This window comes from Pinus tabuliformis, chromosome 4_2 (genome assembly GCF_031772625.1).
Source record: "Pinus tabuliformis cultivar Carrire ecotype Pingquan chromosome 4_2, CPIR1, whole genome shotgun sequence".
In the NCBI taxonomy this organism is placed as follows: Eukaryota; Viridiplantae; Streptophyta; class Pinopsida; order Pinales; family Pinaceae; genus Pinus; species Pinus tabuliformis.
In genome coordinates, this window is record NC_142304.1 from 907,094,123 (window position 1) to 907,113,151 (window position 19,029).

A 19,029-nucleotide genomic window follows, 5' to 3' on the forward strand; every position below is an offset into this window, starting at 1 on the left:
CATTAGCTGGGCCATTTTTCCACAAGTTGTCCACTCAAGAAGTCCTTAGGAGGAGCAGTGGGTCAGGCTTTGACCTTTCAATGTGAATTAGACTTTCCCCTCATTGCATGCATGGTGTCATCGATGATGGGAAGTGTATGGTACGTAGACATTGGAGCTTCATTCCACATGACTGGTGATAAGGAGGTATTCAGTGTCCTCAAGGAGAAATATCTCCAAATCCATATCAAGATGGGTGACGATAGGAGGTATGGTGCTATTGGATTGGGCATAGTTACTTTTGAGAGGGAGCATGGGGCACCACTCACCTTGAATAATATTATGTATGTGCCTAGGCTGAAGAAGAACTTGGTATCCATTGCCATGCTTGAGGATAGAGGCTATGATTTGCTCTTCTCGAAAGGAAAGGCATTCCTTTGACACATAACCACGGTTCAAGTAAAGAAGATAGGGATTCAGGTGAATAATCTCTATGTTCTCCTTTGAGCATGAAAGAAGAGATGGTGCAGAGCTGATTGGGTCACTTGCATCATGGGGCTTTGAAGATCATGTCACAAATCTCCACTAGTTTTCCCAAAGGTATGCTAGAGCAATTTGATACATACAAGGGGTGTATTTTGGGTAAATACACCAAGTCTTCCTTTCATGACAGAGACAGTCGAGCAGAGGCTATTCTAGAGAGAGTCCATTCAGATGTGTGTGGACCATTCTAGATAGCATCCATGGCCGAACACAGGTATTATGTTATATTTGTTGATGACTTTTCTTGAAAATGCTAGATATTTTTCATGGAGAAAAGGATCAAACCTTCACAAAGTTTTGTTAGGTTAAAGCATTGTTGGAGAAAGATTCAAGAAATAAGGTTAAAGCTCTACAGAGTGATAGCGACGGTGAGTATGTCTCAAACAAGTTTAAAAACTTTTGTGTAGCCGAAGGGATTAAATAGGAGTTGACAACACCCCATAACCCTCAACGGAATGGGGTGGATGAGAGGAAGAATAGAAGCATAGTAGGGGTAGCAAGCGTGATGTTTCATGATTAGGGCCTACCACTACACATGGGCTAAGGCATGCAACACAACAGTTTATGTTTAGAACCGTGGCCCACATCAAATACTTGAGATGAAGACACCAAAGGAAGCTTATTCTGGTAAGAGGCCAGATGTTGGTCACTTCAAGATTTTTGGGTCATCAATATATTGCCATGTGACCAAAGATGCATGGAAGAAGCTTGAGCCTACAACAGAGTTGGGGATATTTGTGGGGTACTCTGATACACCTCACAACTATCAGGTGTACTTTCCGACCAACAGGATGGAAGTGGTTCACAGGGATGTCAGATTCGATGAGGAGAAGGCCATACGAGTTTCCCTTGAGATGGAGCTTGAGCTACATGCGGATGAGGAGATTTTAGGTCCTACAGTTGAGGAGCCTCAGATTGATGCAGAGAAGCCGCATGTAAAGAATCAGAGAGTGGAGACATCCACTCAAGCATAGTCTTCCAGAGAGGGAAGAAAGCACACCAAAGAGGCTGGAAGATTGTTGGGTGATGCACAAGAGAATGTGGGAGCAACCAATTCGTAGTGCTGGCAGAGGAGGTCACTTGAGAGGTACACTGGATACATGGCTCTTATGGGCAAATGTGTTGTGATAGAGGCATCTTCCTTTAAGGAAGAGTCCAGTAGTCAATTTGGGTTGATGCCATGGTGGAGGAGTATGACTCCATAATTCATGAAAATGTTTGGGATGTAGTCCCGAGACCAGAGGATAAGTTAGTGGTGAGCTCCCATTGGCTTTATAAGGTAAATCAAGTTGCTGATGGTAGTGTGGAGAAGCATAAGGCTATATTTTTGGCCCATGGCTTTTCACAAGCAGAGGGGATTCATTATGATGAGACCTTTGCTCCTATTGCAAGGTACTCATCAATCAGATCTATATTAGCACTATTAACACAGATGGGTTGGAAGATACATCATATGGATGTGAATACAACCTTCCTTAATGGCATGATTGAGAAAGAGGTGTACATAGAGAAGCCTGAAGGTTTTATACCTTTGGTCGTGAATCGCATGTGTGTCAGCTCAAGAGAGAATTGTATGGGATGAAGTAAGAAGCCTATGCTTGGTACACCAGAACAGATAACTACTTCACTGGGTTGGGCTTCATGAAGAGTGAAGTGGATCCGATCCTGTACCACATAGTGGTGGAAGGTAAATTGTTGTTCATTGTACTTTATGTTGATGATCACATACTGATAGGTGATGATAAGCTGATCAAGTCTGGCAAGGAGGACCTTCCAAGAGAGTTTCAGATGAAGGACATGGGGCTCATGCATTACTTTCTTGGCATGGAGGTATGGCAGGGATATGGGGAGTTATTTGCGTCTCAACGCAAGTATGCCAACGAGATACTCAAGAGATTCTGCATGGAGAGAAAAAACCCCATGGAGACTCCTTTAGTAGGTAACTGGAGAGAGGAGGATGATACTTTAGGGGAAGTAGTGGAAGCTACTATTTACGTGGGTTCACTCATGTACTTTGTGAACACACAACCTAATATGTTCTATGTAGATAACCAACTTAGTCAAGCTATGGTTAGGCCTACCAAGTTGTATTGGAAGGCGACAAAGCATGTGTTGAGATACCTTAGGGGCGCTTCTCAGTATGGATTATGGTACATATGGACATAGGGAGTGAAGTATGAAGGCTCCACCAATGCAGATTAGGCAGGGAGTCCATCTAAAAGGAAGAGCACATAAGGAGGGATCTTCAGTATTAAGTCAGTGACAGTTTCTCGGTACAACAAGAAACAAAGATTGATTGCACTTAGTTCGGGAGAGGTAGAGTACATGGCTACTAGTCAGGAAACATGTGAGGCCATCTGGATGAGGAAGATCTTGGTTAGTTTTTTTGGTCAATAGATGGATCCAATTGTGATTCACTGTGATAATTAAAGTTGTATCAAACTCTGTGAAAATCTAGTTTTTCATGATCGGTCCAAGCATATTGATATTCGATATCATCATCTCAAAGATTGTGTATTGATGCGGATCATGTTGTTAGAGTAAATTCCCATGGAGGAGCAAGATACTTACATTTTGAAAAAGGCATTGTCAAGATGTAAATTCAAGTTTCACAGAGACAGGATCTAGGTAGCAGATAATCCCTTTCTTGTTGAGAGGGAGTGTTGAGAAATGGCAACAAGAAATGCCAGTTTAATTTGTCCTTGAACTAAATTCTGAATTAAAATCGAATTATAATCTCATAACAACTTGTAAATAGTTAATTAAGTTTAATTAACTTAATCAACTTAGGAATTTCGAGTTGGAAGTCTTTTTGTAGTCATGTATATATTCTCCCTAAATTTTAGGGGTCCAATATGAGTTTAAATTGAGTTGTTAATTATATTAACTTAGATTATTGATTTATGGTCAATTAAATTAGTTCTAACTGTTTGTGGAACTAATAAAGGACTAACAATCAGTTGGTGCAATTTTGCATCCACAAGTGTTACTCCAGTTAACTAATGGTTCCCTCATGAGAAACTCATGCATGTCAGTTCACAGAAAGACCCGGTTGAGACTAGAGTGCAGGGATAGTGTATTATCACTTGCATGATTTACTGAGTTGTTAATATCATGCATGCAATCATAGATGGACCTATGTTTGGATTACACAAATTTGGAAGCATGAATTCCCTTTAAATACAAGCTATTTATCCTTGTAATTGGGAAAGGAAATAGGGGCTTCGAGAGCTGCAGAATAGGCCTAGAGTTTGGCTTAAGCTAGATTGTGAGCTGAGAGTTGATTATACTTGCGCAAGGATTGTTCTTGTGAGAACAAGAATTGTATTCTCATCTTCTATTTTTGATTTAATGAAATACAGATAGGTGGGGTTTTGAGCAGTGGATTTCCCAAGGAAAATTTATTGTGTTATGTGCCATTGATTTGTCTTCTTCTTGGTCATATTGTTTTTCCTCGATCTATTACTTTCTGTTGGTTGAAAGTAGAAGTAGATTCTTGTCTCGTGCTTTAGTAAATTGCATGAGCTTGTGAATCTACAGGAAATTCTACACATCCAAGAATTCATCAATGATGGGAATGGGAAACTTATTTTTAATAGTGAGCTTGTTGAGGAACACTTCCTAGAATCAAGTGAATAGTATGATCATAATCATGAATAGGTGGGAGGGCTTTGGGAGTCCCAAAAACCTTGGAATGGTTGTACAAAACATTATGGAGATATGGAGAAATAGATGATTTCGATTTTCGAACCTCGAGTGAGAATAATTGTGCAATTATGCCTCGTTGCTCTTTTCTCAAAATATTTTTCATGCCATTAGAGCTAATTATATTCGATGGTTTCCCTGAGTTGGCCCTTAACTAAATTTCCTTTCCTTCCAAAAACAAATTCATGAAAGGTTCTTGAAAATTGAAAGTTATCATCTCCAAAGAATGTAACCATTGGACTCCTAGTACAACATCAACACCACCCATTGGAGTGGAAAGCATTGACCTATTCAATACGTAGTCCCCCATGGTTAACTTGATATTATGGCACTTTCCAAAGTAATTTATAGCTCCTCCATTTGCAACCATCACTTGACAGTCTTATGCTTCATATAGAAAGCAATTTAATTCCTTGGATATCATACAATGAATAAAATTATGGGTACTACCCAAATCTATCAACACTATTACCTTTTTCTTCTTGATATATATGCCCATATTGAAATTTTAAGGAGTGGTAATTCCCTCCAATGTATTACAAGATATGGTCGTATTCATTTCTTCTTTCTCTGGGGTTGGTTCCTGGTGTATATCCTCTTGCTTTGATGTTTCTTCTTCATTTTCTTCCTCCTCTTCACAATCTATGTAAAAAAAATTCTTCTCAACACACTTATGACCTTTACTGTATAACAAATCCATTTTTCTCCTTTTTTCCTCCAATTATTGTGGTGTTAGCCTTGTAGATTATGGAAGACTAGAAGCAAAAATGCTTCTCTCTTTATAGTTGCGAGTGGTAGACTTCTTTGTTGCGATAAATTTTCTTTCAACTTTTCTTTCCACCTTGAATGCCTTCTCCAATGAATCAGGTTCCCAAAGGAAAACCTCATGTTCGATGCTATCCTTTGAAGTTCCTATGAAGACATCAATCCTATTCTCCTCTGGAGTATCTTTCACCTTTATATTCAATCTTTGGAAGTCCTCAATGTGCTCCACCATTGAACCCTTTTGTTCAAGATTTATCAATTGGCGAAAGAAGGTATTTATCTTTGTGTCCTCATATTGTGCTACCAATTCTTCTGCAAAAATTGTCAAGTGACAATTGATTTATATGAACAAATCCATTGATACCACACAAATTGATTTTGTTCTAAATATAAAGATGCAATGTGTACCATTTTTGTGCTCGACACGTTATGTAGATCAAAGAATTGCTCCATTTGTAGTATCAATGTTACTAGATCCTTTCCATCAAACTCCTCTTATCGATTTTTGGAATGTGGCTAGTCTTCAACCCACTATTGGAGTCCCCAAAATCAAAATTTGTATTCTTTTTATCCTCATCATGATTTTCATGGAGTACCTTGTCACCATTTGGAAGCATTTCATGTAGCAACTTTGTCAAACCTTCCTTCAAATCTTCTAGGTCACTTTTCCTTCCTCTTTTTAAACCATCCTTCAAACCTTCCATCTTAAAATTTATGCCATCCTTCAAATCTTCCATGTTTTGTTTTAAACCATTCTTTAAGCCATCCATCTTAGCTTCCTTTTAATTCTTAGTTACTCTTTGTGAGAGTGAAATTTGGTGCACTTGGTCTTGTAATTTTGATATAGCATGTTGCATTTCTTCCTCTTCTTCATGCATCATCGTAGAGCTTTCCAGTTGCTTACTAGGTGTGCCCATTTTTTTTCTTCGAGTAATTTTGGAAAAAAACAATGCTATCTATGCTTCACTATGCCCTTTAAATTACTTCAAACTAATTTTTCAAACAAAAGTTATGCAAAATTGAAAAAAATACACACACTTTTCTTTCCTTTTAGGAGCTCAATATCGAAATTGTTGTATCTTTGTCATTTCAGCTATTCAAGGTTTGAAATTACATCCTATGGTATCCATCTAAGTTTTCTTTCCAACACCACAAGTCAGACCAAAATTGGATTCTTCAAGATAAATTTATGTCAATTCTCCCATAATGACTTGATTATGGACTGGTTCAGTAGAGCGAGCTCGTACAGAATGCCTTGTGTCACTGTTTCAAATTTAAGACATGAAATTGATATAAAATAAACTACAATCTATGCAATTTATTTCATTTTTTATGAAATTCAAATCTGATTCTTGAAGAGAAAGTTATGATGATGTTCCCTAGGTCACATTTTTAAGACTGAACTCTAGATCATACGAAAACCCTAACTTCTTCGGCCCATATCTCATCAAATATAGGTAAACAAGATCTAAAATTCCTACACGAAGTTAAAATATATATATTCCATGAGGAAAGTATAATGCAACTACTCTACTATGGATCCTGCCCAATTCCTTGCAACTTTTGGGTTAAGGCTCAATATCACCCCACCTCACTGGAAAAATATACCCCTAGCTTGTAGAGTTTTTTCACTCTAACTCCAATCTGATCCACTTGAATAATATCTACAATGTTTCAGAAAGGATTTTTGCTTACTGAAAATAACATTATAGCCTCTGTCCTCCAATATTTCTACATAGATCAAGTTCTTCTTTAGCCTAGGTACAAACATAACATCTTTGAGGTGAATATGCGAGTCTGAATCCCTCTTAAAGGTTACAATACCAATTCCTGTAAGATTGTACCTCCCATAATCTCTAAGTTCTATATGCATCTAGATGTCCTTATCCTCTAAGCTACTAAAATATTCCTTGTTTCCTGTCATATGGTAAGAGGCTCTAGAATCTAGGTACCAATCACTCCTTGTTACCATGTTTTCTAGTCAAGCGAGAAGGGTGAAATCTAGGTCAAACTGAGATGCCAAGGCATCTCCCCCTGCTCCTACTGCAGGCTCCTTGCTAGATTTCTTATGTGGACACTTGGTTGCATAATATCCATATTCATGGAAGTGAAAACATTTTATATTGTTGAGGTCCTTCTTCTTGCAATTGTTCTGGTTGGACTCAACCTCACCTTAAGCCCTCTTGCCCTTTGTCTTCATGCCTTTTCCAAGTAGAAAAAATTCCTCTTCCTCTTATTTCAATGTTTCTCCATCTCTGGTATTTCTCCTGATCTCTTGCTATACCACATTGAACCACAACCTCTCCCAATTCGAAAATTTTCCCTTCCATTCACAAAGTCCTTGTAGTTCTTCCAGGATTTTGGAAGGCCAAGAAGAGCTAGGCTCTCTAGATAATATTCTTCTACATTCACCCCAACCCCTCCAAGCGCATCTCAAAATTGAGTGAATCTTGAGAGATATTGTGCGATGGTATAAATTTGTTGCATCCTAATGTTTCAAAGTTTCTCTTTCAGAGCCAATTTTCCATGGTCACTGCTATTTTCACATAGCTCAGTCAGTGACTTCCACATTGTTGTGGTTGGGAACACCCTAGGGTCTTGGTATGAAAACCCCAACAGAGCGAAGGGCATACAACAGAAAGAAATGTGCAGGAAAACAATCTAAATCCTTAAACTACTGAAGTGGGAAGAGGTGGTATTACCCGGAGGTCCTACGTTCGGGGTCTAACCCACAGGGTCCAAACCATCTACTCCTTCCGATGCCTTTAGAATATGTAACTTATCCAAGAAAAACATATACAACAACAGTAATAGAAAGCATGTTCATGATATATGTGTTATATCATATAAGAAAATGAGAAATTGGGCATTAATATAAGATTTAAAAGCAAATCATAACATCGATTAATGCATAAACACAACAAATATCAGGAAGATAACAACATTTCTTTCTTGATGTAAGCTAAATGAAAGGTGGAAAACTACAACCTGAGTCTTCCTCTAGCTCCAAGCGAAACGTCCACCGAATCCGTCTTGCCCCGACCTCAGCAATCTTTCTCCATCAATACATACAAGGATGTCATAAGAGGGATGAAGGACATCTCAAAAGAGGAAACAAAGGTTTCCAATAACTGGGGAGTGCAGGAGGCATAGGGATTTCTTCAGACTCGATCAGGGATCAATCAACTATAATATCTCATCTCTTCTCCCCTTAGGCCTTCCCATGGAGGTTTATTTATACTTCTCCAAATTAGTTTTTTTTTTTCAGTTGGGAAAGAGTTGGGCCACGGGCTATAGTAGGTGAGTAACAGGTAAAACTTGTAAAATTCACCTGAATTTAAGGAGATTATTTAGTTTTTTAGTGTTTTAACACATGTACGTGGGTTTGGTATATATTGACCCACGTGTGCACGCTTTTAACATAGGAAAAAAGTAGCGTATGGGAAATAAAACACTATTTTTAAGAATTTTTAACCAAGTCTCGAAGGAAGGGTTTCCCTAGGCCATAATCAGACCGTCGAATCTACCAATAGTGGTAAATGGTTCTATAACACACATACCATAGCATGTTTCTTTTCCATGGAGATTTGAGACCACATGGTCTCTCACACTTTCTAGGATGGTCCTCCTAGATCTTGTAGTGTCCTTCTTCCACTAGGCTAATTGTTGTGCATCTCATGTTGTTGGTTTTTTAATGTTAGTATGATTCTATTCAAGCACTCCATTATCATCAAGCATTTCTTCCATTTGATCCTTCCAGGCTAGGAAATTTGAGCTACACTCTAGAGCATACTCGAATCTCAGTCCATTGAAATAAATTGTCCCAAATCTAAAGAAAAACTACTACACTGAAGCTGCAAATTCAAAATTCCAGAGGGAAAAATTAAAAATATTGGTTCTAATGTAATTTTAGGGCTTTGATACCATGTATAAATTTGATATAAATTGCAACTACTCAATATTTCAAACTAAAAGAAAGAGACAAATTCCACTCTGCTAATCTACATAATGGAAATCACAATTTAGAACAACATGCATAGACATGCAATAAGAAAAACTAGAGGTAAACAATGATTTCTAGGGGAACCCAAATAGGAAAAGCCCCTCAAGCCTCTTGAATTAATCAGTGGAATAGAGAAAGTATTACAATTGCTTGCTCTAGCTCTAAGCACAACCTGCAAAAGAAATACTATTATTTCTACTGAAATGAGGACCTCTCACCAACACTTAGCCAATTTCTGCCTCCTCTAGCCTCCTATTTCCTTGCGCAATTCTAAGAAAATTAGAGCTCCTAAACAATAGGAAAGGTGGTTATTTCCTTGCACAATTCCCAAGGATTGATCAACTGCCTAGATTCATAATTTTGTACATTCAACTAGTAAACAAATCATTTTACATTAACCTTAATTCCTCCACAGGAATTCAAATTCTATGAATGCATGAGATATTTTTGGGTTGATTGATGAGTTAGCTAAAATATCTTTGAGTTAGACTATTCTCTCACTACACAACTTACCTTCAACTAAATCTATTAATTGTTAGAGTTCAATTAATAGAGTACAAATGCAAATAGCTAAACTAGATTGCTAAAATTTAGTAATCAACACATGCATGACTGAACTCGCGCCCACTAACTCGAATTTACTGAGCTAACTAAGTGACAAGAGCCATGTCACACTAGTTAACTTCCTCCAAGTTGTCTCGTTGATGTGGAAATTTGATTTACTCAATTTGACTAAGGCTAAAGTCAATTGAGCCTTTCTTGCTACACTTTCTAACAAATTCCAAGTTTTCAAGATTAGTTATAAATTTATTTCAAAAATTTTCCTTTTTATAGATTTTATTTCACATTAATCCTTATTAATATTTTTAGATCAACATTCTACTTACATTTTATGTTTTTTACATTTTTGGTTAAAATAAATTAATATCAATATGGAAAAGCTCTTTTCATTATATAATTTATATAGATTTATTTTCTTTTGATTGTATCAAGTACTTTATGATGATGATGATGATGGTTAACGTCTAGTGAGACCAAACTTTGATCTATCAGACCTAAAGAAACAAATTATTTAGTTTGAATTAAGATTTTATTCCTATCAGAAAGCAATTTTCTTTCTCCATGAAAACAATTATCATCTCACGAAAGATCTACAGATGAAAGAGGATTAGGAAGGAAAAATGCTCTGCAACTTGAGAAAACCCTGAAGTCGGCACCTGTTTTGGTTTTAGGGTTTCATGGCGGGTCTTGTAGGAGGGAGTGCTGCTCCCTCCTACAGTCAAGCCGTCATGGAGGGAGGAAGGGAGCCAGGAGGGAAACATTTAAAAATACCGATGGGAAAGACTACAGAAACAAGAGGAAAGGAAACAGTGGGACGCAATAAGATCCCGAATCAGGAAGAAGAGTAACAAGACTCAAGTCTAGAAAAGGAGAAGGGAAGAAACAACAAGAAAAGGCCTCAAATGAAAACTACGGGAGCATGCAAGCCCAAAACAAGCATCATCCCCATGGTCATATTAAGTGATCCTGCGCTTCAAGCGCATAGGGACCATATGAGAGAACATGCGATCATCTGCAAGTTTATGGGAATATGGCCAATGGAGAGAGCTTTACACATCTAGATCAGGAGCCACTGGAAGCCCAAAGGAGAGATACATGTGCATCTGGGTTCAAAGGGCTTCTTCACGGTAGTGTTTGCTAGCCTAGAGGACAAGGATAGAGTGTTTGAAGGGGGACTATAGTTCTATGCTGCAGCAAGACTTTACATGCAACCATGGATCATGAACTTTGTCCTGGAACGAGAAAAATTCACATCTGTACCAGTTTGGATCAGACTGTACTCACTACCTCTGGACTACTGGCAACCAGAGTCACTGAAAACCATAGGCAACAAGCTAGGGTATTTTGTAAAAATATCAGAAGCAACTCCCAAAGGTAAATATACCTCCTTCGCCAAAATATGTATGGAAATGGTTCTATCTGGAGCCCTCCGAGATGCAATAATCTTAGAGGTATATGATGAGGAATGGATGCAAATGGTAGACTATGAGCACATACCTTTCAAATGATGGAAATGTCGTGAACATGGCCATCTATTCAGAGAGTGCCCCACAAACTATATGGAAAATAGTGGAAAGACCACTATGGAAAAAGATCATGAGGGTTTTACCAAGGTTGGAGGCAAAGGGAAATGGGGAAAATGATCTCATAAGAAGACAAGTGAAGACAGAAAAACAAGAAACAACAACTTCAAAATCCTTGAGGAAGTGGAGAAGGATGTGGAAACAAACCCAGTAAAGGAGAACATCCTTAAGGAACAGGATATGGAAGCTGAAATGGAGGATATCCCAGTAAACGATCAACAAATAGAGGAGCTACAAAGCTACATGGAGATCAGAAAAGACCAAGATATCACCCCAAGTGAGGCAGGTATGGAGGATCATGAACTACAGGAGATACTAGATATAGAACAATTTCTGGAACAAGGGAAGAACAAAGGTATGGATTCACTACCTAAAGAAGATTATGATTGAGTCCAGCAACTCTATCTATGGAGGGTGCAATCAAAGGGAACTGGAGTCAAAAGAAACCACGAAAGCCAAGAACAGAGTGGGGTAAAAGTGATGGAGAACTAGTAGACATCATCTCCAAAAGACCCGGGAAGGAAAAGAGGAAGGAAGAGACAGAATGAGCTATTAATGGAATGTGGGAAACTACTGATTAACTCAGGTAAGATGAAATATCTTACCAACTACTCTTTTACTAACCTTTCTTAATGAAGCTCACAACCTGGAATACTAGAGGGTTAAGGAGTAGAAGAAAACAGAGAAATCTCAACAATAGATTAAAAGAGGAAAAACCAGACATTGTCTTTATTCAATAAAAACAATTCTCAAAGGAGAAAATAAGAGATATCCATAATAAATGGTTAATTAAGTATCATTATTTAGAGGTGAAAGCCATTAACTCTACGGGAGGGATTCTCATGCTATGGGATCCACAGAAACTGGGAATACTAGATGCTGAAGCATCCAAGAACTATCTTTCTCTAGTGTGCCAACCTACAGGGGACAAGGAGACCTGCATGATAACTGATGTGTATGGCCCTCAACAACATGCAGAGAAACTTAAACTTCTTAACTCCTTGGAAGGTCTTAGAGCACGTTATCCCAACATACCCTGGATACTAGCAGGTGATTTCAACATGATAAGATCTCTCTCGGAAAAAAAAGGAGGTAGTAGACAACTGGGCAAAGACTTTGAATCCTTCCAAGATTTCCTCATGAACATGGGACTAGTGGACACCGAAACTACAAATGGGACTTTCACTTGGAATAAAAAAAGAGGTGGAGTTTCCCAAGTTGTGTCAAAACTGGATAGGGTCATCATCTATGAGGATCTTATCCTCACAGAAGCAGCCATCTCAGTGTCCATTCTGCCCTTTGCTGGGTCGGATCTTTGGCTTGTACAACTAGAAGCTTCCTTTATGGGCACACCGAGGAACAGGCCTTTTAGATTTGTAAATGCCTGGCTCTCTAACCCCAACTTCAGTAGAAACATTGCCAAATGGTGGGAGGAGGATTTGAACATCTAGGGTACTAAGATGTACATGCTCCAGCAGAGACTACAATACATCAAATCCAAACTCAAGGAGTGGAACAAAAAATAATTTGGTAATATCATCAAGAGGTCCAGAATGAGTACTAAACAGAAACTCCAAGAAATCAATATGATCAATACCACGGAGGGCTTCAATGAGGAAAGACAGAAACTAACTGCTTCTCTGTAGGAAGAATGGGAGAAACACTGTATACAAGAGGAAACCTTTCGGAGACAGAAATCTAGGATCCAGTGGATCAAAGAGGGAGAAAGGAACAATAAGTTCTTTCAAAAATATACTATCGCTCACAGGGCACATAACAAAATCAACAAGCTAAAGCACTCCTAAGGTTCTGAACTTGTAATTCACAAGGACATGGAGTCGACCCTAGTACAACACTTCTCAAACATTGCAAAGGATTCAATGGAAGACAGATCCAGGTTCATCACGAAGATCACTGAGTACATTCCTAAGTTGGCCACCAATGAGGACAACCATAATCTCAACATGCCAGTATCTGAAGAAGAGGTTAGTGAGGTGATCAAGGAAATAAAAAATGGAAAAGCACTAGGACCAGATGGCTTCAATGCCAATTTCTTTGAAGCCTGCTGGGATACAGTCAAATAGGACATACTCAAGGTAGTTGAAGTCTCAAGGCAACACAAAAAGGTTCTAAAAGCACTAAATGTAACATTTATAGCTCTAATCCCCAAAAAGGAAAATTTTTTCACATTGGATGGATTTAGACCCATAGCCTTATGCAATGTGGTTTACAAAATCATCTCCAAAGTAATAGCCAACAGACTTAAGCCACTGCTACCTTTTCTCATATCTGAGGAGCAAACAAGCTATGTGGAGGGAAGGCAGATTCTTCACAATATTATCCAAGCCCATGAGGTGGTACAAACTCTCAAGCACAACAAGCAAGTAGGTATGATCATCCAATTAGACCTTACGAGGGCCTATGACAAACTCAGCTGGTCTTACATCAGAGCCATTCTTAAAGCCTATGGCTTTAACCAAGACTGGATAAGATGGGTTATGGCTTTAGTCACCTTGACCAATTTCTCCATTATGCTTAATGGAGCTCCTTCCAATTCTTTTACACCTTCTAGGGGACTCAGACAAGGTGTTCCACTATGTCCCTTCCTCTTTGTTCTCATGACAAAAGGGTTTGGTAGAGCAATCAAAATGGAAAATGCTGAAGGTAGAATTCAGGGACACAACCTCATCCCAGATGGAGAGGCCAACACTCATCAACAATTTGTGGATGACACGATGCTGGAAGGTGTACCCATGGTTAGGGAGGAAAAATCAATCAAAGATATCTTAAACGACTTCACCATGGCAGTAGGCACAAAGGTAATACAAAGCAAGTCCAAGGTTTTTCTCTTTAACACTAATATTGCAATATAGAGAAACATCACCAGAATTCTGGGTTTTCAAAGGGAACAGTTACCTTCGAAATATCTAAGCGTTCCTCTTACTGAAAAACCCTTGTGTAAGCATATATGGGAACCAATTTTAAACAAGCTTCAGGACAGAATTCGAAATTGGACATACAGAGCTTTAAACTTGGCTGGGCGTCTGGTGCTCACCAAGGCGGTTTTGCAGGCCATTCCCATTTTTATGTTTGCAGCTATACCGACTTATAAGGGCATAAAGCAGCAAATAAGAAACATTAAATTGAATTTTCTGTGGGGCAGAGAGAAAAAGAAAAATAAGTTGGCTCTAGTTGCCTTGGACAAGCTCTGGAAACCCAAAAGCCATGGTGGTTTGGGTCTGGATGATCTGGAGATTTTGAGTGAGGCTTCGGGAGCCAAGTTGTTGTGGCGATGGATGAAGGAGCCGAGAGCACCATGGGCCAAGATTTGGACTCAAAAGTACGCCTAGCACTAGCAGGAATAGGATCACATTAGAATGACAGGACAAATAAGGGGCTCATACATCTGGAACCTTGCTTGGGAGAACAAAAGCATTGTCGAGAAGCACTATTTTTGGGAAATTAGAGCTGGGGACCGGGCTCGATTCTGGGAGGACAACTGGCAATAGGAACCCATCCTAAAAAATAATGAACTGGAAAACCTAAAAAGGGATACAGACAACAAAGGTCTCTTATTATTAAAAGAATTTTGGGATCGAGGGAGCAACAAGGATAAATGGAGGAAATGGAAGAATCTAAGTTACAACAAAGAAAGCCCTTTGAAGGGAATGGCAGAGGCTCTTGCAAAGGATGTAGATCACAGAAGGATTCTGGTCTCCTCTTATCCAGACCAACTAAGATGGGGTAAGAACAATGAAGGTAACTACAATCTCAAAGAGGCTAAATAAGCAATCACTGGATTTAACTTGGTAAAAGCTGAGAAAGTCTAGCAGGAGCTATGGCAGACCTCTCAATGGATGAAAATAAAATTATTTATTTGGCTTGTTCATCAAAAGAAAATCCTAACTTGGGAAAACCTCATGAAGAAAGGTTTTATTGGCCCCTCTAAATGTCAGCGCTGCAACTTGCAGGAGGAAATGATTGAGCACTTTGCTTAATATGTGCTCCTTCTTTGCCAAAATTTGGGATTGGGTGGCCTCAAGCTTCAGATAAACTGACATGGACTGGCTCAGCATATCCAATACATTTTCAAAATGGAGGAAAAACTTCTCAGAAAATGAAATCATCAACAAATCCTGGAGGCTAATTCTAGGCTTTGTCATCTGGAACATTTGGAAAGAAAGAAGTAGAAGAATTTTCAAAAACAAAGCTAGCGAACCCTAGCTCATTATCAATTAGATTTTGAAATAGCTCAAGGAAATAGTCAGAAGCATTCTGAGAACGAAACCGATGAATCCTCCTCTGCCTCAGGGGATACAAATTCTTATTAATCTATATCTTCAAGCCATTAACCCTCAGGGTGTGATGAAGGATTTGAGAACCTTAAACAGTGGTGAGAGGGGTTGGCAACCCCCTCCTCGGGGCTTTTTCAAAGTCAATGTTGATGGAGCCTCCAAGGGCAATCCCGGGGAAGCTGGCTTTGGTGGAGCCATCAGGGATCCTGAGGGACAAATAAATTACATCTTCCATGGACACCTGGAAAAGGGCACCAACAACATGGCGGAACTTCTTGCATTACATCAATGTATGGAGATCCTAACGGAGGAAAACTTACAGAATGTCATAATCAAAGCTGACTCAGAATTGGTCATTAAAGCTGCCAAGAGGATTCAAAATGGAACCTCACCAAACAAAGTGTCAAAGCACTGGAGGATGCTACAGGTGTTCCACTGTATCCAACTACACTTACAAATCCTTAAAACAATAAGATTTGTGGATGTTAGAAGGAAGGAAAATATGCTTACAGAGAGGTTGGCCAATGAAGGGGTGGTCAACAAGGATAGGGATTCTCGGCATCCATGGGAGTCACTTCCTACCGGGCAGCTACACGAGGACTGTTCCAATCTAGCTAAGACTGACTGGGATTCTTGGTTGAGTAGTGGTGACACTAGAAACAGAGATGGGCAGGACAATGTCCATTTTGTCATCGGTCTTTGTTCTTAAACTCTTGTCTCTTTTCCCTGGGCTTTAGAATGACAAAGGAAGGTTTCACAGTGAGCGATAATGCAGATTCGATGGCTGAGACTCTCTTGGCTCAGCAGGTTTTTGTTGGCAAATCTCGAGGGCTAGCTCAGAAAAGAAGGAGGCAGACAGATTGGCAGGATCGGATGGACGATCTCCTCCCAACTGGTTTCTGGTATAATGGAAGAACCATGAAATTCCATTCAAGAGACGACGCGTGGCGTAGAGTTGAGAGAGAAAACCGCACTCATCGCATGGTTAACCTTCATGCATCTCGACCGTGCGATATGTCTATGGGTTGTTGGATAGGGGCGTTTCCTTCTACGGTGGAGATCAATCATGCTATTCACTTAAATATTTAGGGCCTGACGTTTTGAGGTGGGCCCCATCTTGATCAGACTATGAGCAGGTCCACCAGGAGCCATATGGCCCTTGGTGGGACCATCTGGGGACCCGACACCCCACAAGACCATGCTTGCAGGTCGTATATGCCTAATGGGTTTCTGAGTGGCATCAAGGTGGGTTCCACAAAACCCAAAAACCACAAGTGGTTTATCGCACACGACACGGGCGGTATCAGGTTTTGGAGCAATTCCATGCAATTCCATACAGAAGGCAACACGTGGCAAGGAGAGGTGGTGGAAAATCACTCTCATTGCATGGTTAACCCCCTTGGTTCTTGTCCGTGCGATATCCAAGATGGTCGTAGGATCAAGACTCTGATTTCAACAGCTCGGATTGATTGGTTGTATTGCTTATCGGCATATAGAGCGGGACTTGTACTAATCGACGCTATGTGGTTCTTGCCAGTTTCTAAGGGCTACGTCCGAGTTTTGCTTAGGATCTACTTTTGTTGCAGGAGGGTCGGTTTATGGTCTTGACTTGTCTCGCAGCTGTTAGCCATTTTTTTTGCTGTGTCGCCCCTACTGTGTGGGCTCTTTGTAAATTATGTAATTTATTCAGATCAATATAAGGTTCGTCTCTTACTTATCAAAAAAATATTGTATTCCTATCCTCAAAAAGCTTGGAGAGAAGCCTTCTGAGCTGACTATAATTTTGACATCGTAAAAGGCTAGGAAGGTCAGTATTGCAACAAAGATTTTGAAACTGAGATCTAATATGTTGTACACGGGGCACTCTAAGAGGAAGTGATTTTCATCCTCGATGTTTGTATTCTCATAGAAATGGCAGAACCTTTCCATCCATGATGTCTTGGTGATAAGTTAGATGAGATATCATTAAGTAAAAAACAATAATAAAACATAATACTCCATTAAAAGAATAATAAAAATAATAAATCTATTCATTATATGGTAATTTTGTTTTTTTAATAAAAATATAATCTATTAAAAAAATTCATAAAATATATATCATTATAAATTTAAATTCAAAAAATATATAACATGCCAAAAAAATGCCATATATTTATATATATATATATATATATATATATATATAAAACATGCCAAAAAAAATGCCAAACATATATATAAGTATATATATTATTAGTGTTTTCATAAAATTATATATATATATATATATATATATATATATATATATATATATATATTAATTCTTCATTTATCAAGGATAACAAAAATTTCAAAAATATAAACTTTTTCTCCAATTTTACATTTAAAAAATAATTTACCTTAAAAAATTAAGTTAATTTAACACATATTAAAATAAATCATATGCATATTAAGAAAATTTAAACTAATGTATATAACAAATCAACCCCCGACACATATTATTAGTTTTAAGAATTAAAGAATCCTCAATTTTATTATTTTTTCTCTTTTAACTATCTTCATAAGAGTGTTTTTTATTTACAACAAAGTATTCTTCTATTATTTTGAATTTGTAAATAACAAAGTATTCTCCTATTATTTTGAATTTGTAAATAACAAAGTATTCTTCTATTATTTGGAATTTGTAAATATATTACACCCCTAGATATATATGTGTTTCTATTATATAAAGTATATTTAGTGACTTCATTTAATTACAAATATATTTTTATTAATAAATATCAAAATAAGTGATAAAAATTGTGCTAAATATTATATTATTCTATATTAATAATTCATTAAAACATGAACTACTATTTACATAAATTTTGCAAGCCGCTTCTTGTCCACTTTTTCTACCACATAAAGCGAATAGTTATGTCAATTAAGCACATGATCTTAAAGGATTTTGAAGATTCAATAGGAATATCATATAATTGATTGCCTTTATTGATTGTTTTTATTGGCTAGCACTAAAGCATAATTGTTTTTTATGAGTAATAATTTAATATGGATGTGCTTGGCCATACAGGATCCTTACAAATTTTCTATAACATGGGCCAACAATCCCTCTGTGAGGAAAGCAATTCATGCTAAAACGGTATTTTGATCAAACCCACTTCATCTTCATAATTTTTGAATTCTACAATGTCTTTGAGTAAACTTATGTTCGATGTATTATGTGCATTGATCTCAAAAGTAGTAACGTCTTCATGTTCAATATATAAGAAAATACCTAGCTGTTAGGTTTGGAAAATCATATATGCTTACTTGAAAATAACCTTCTCACGAACATGTTAATAGTTAAATTTATAATATACTTGGAAAAAAACATGTTATAAGTGTCCATTATATAAAATTCCTTTAAACATTACATCCTGTTATAAGTGTCCATGTGTAACTTTTCAAATAGTTGATATAAAAGAAAAAGATTTTATCCTTCATCTACATGCATATCAACACAAGTGTGGGTGTCACCATCAATTGAACAGTCATCAATAGATCATGTCCTTGATTGTCTCAACGCCGTGATAAATAAGCAAAGACCCATTCTATCCTTAGAATTAAAAATCAAATT

The 19,029-nt window shown here is 38.0% G+C and overlaps 1 protein-coding gene across 1 annotated transcript in view; it reads left to right on the top strand.

Annotated features, from left to right (window-relative positions):
* Positions 1–19,029, top strand: part of LOC149172619 (serine carboxypeptidase-like 20) — a 382,145-nt gene that overhangs the window by 28,241 nt on the left and 334,875 nt on the right. Inside the window, exon 10 of the mRNA XM_089427753.1 lies at positions 18,484–18,552. Coding sequence (XP_089283879.1) covers positions 18,484–18,552 — 69 coding nt within the window. The remainder of the gene's footprint in view (positions 1–18,483; positions 18,553–19,029) is intronic.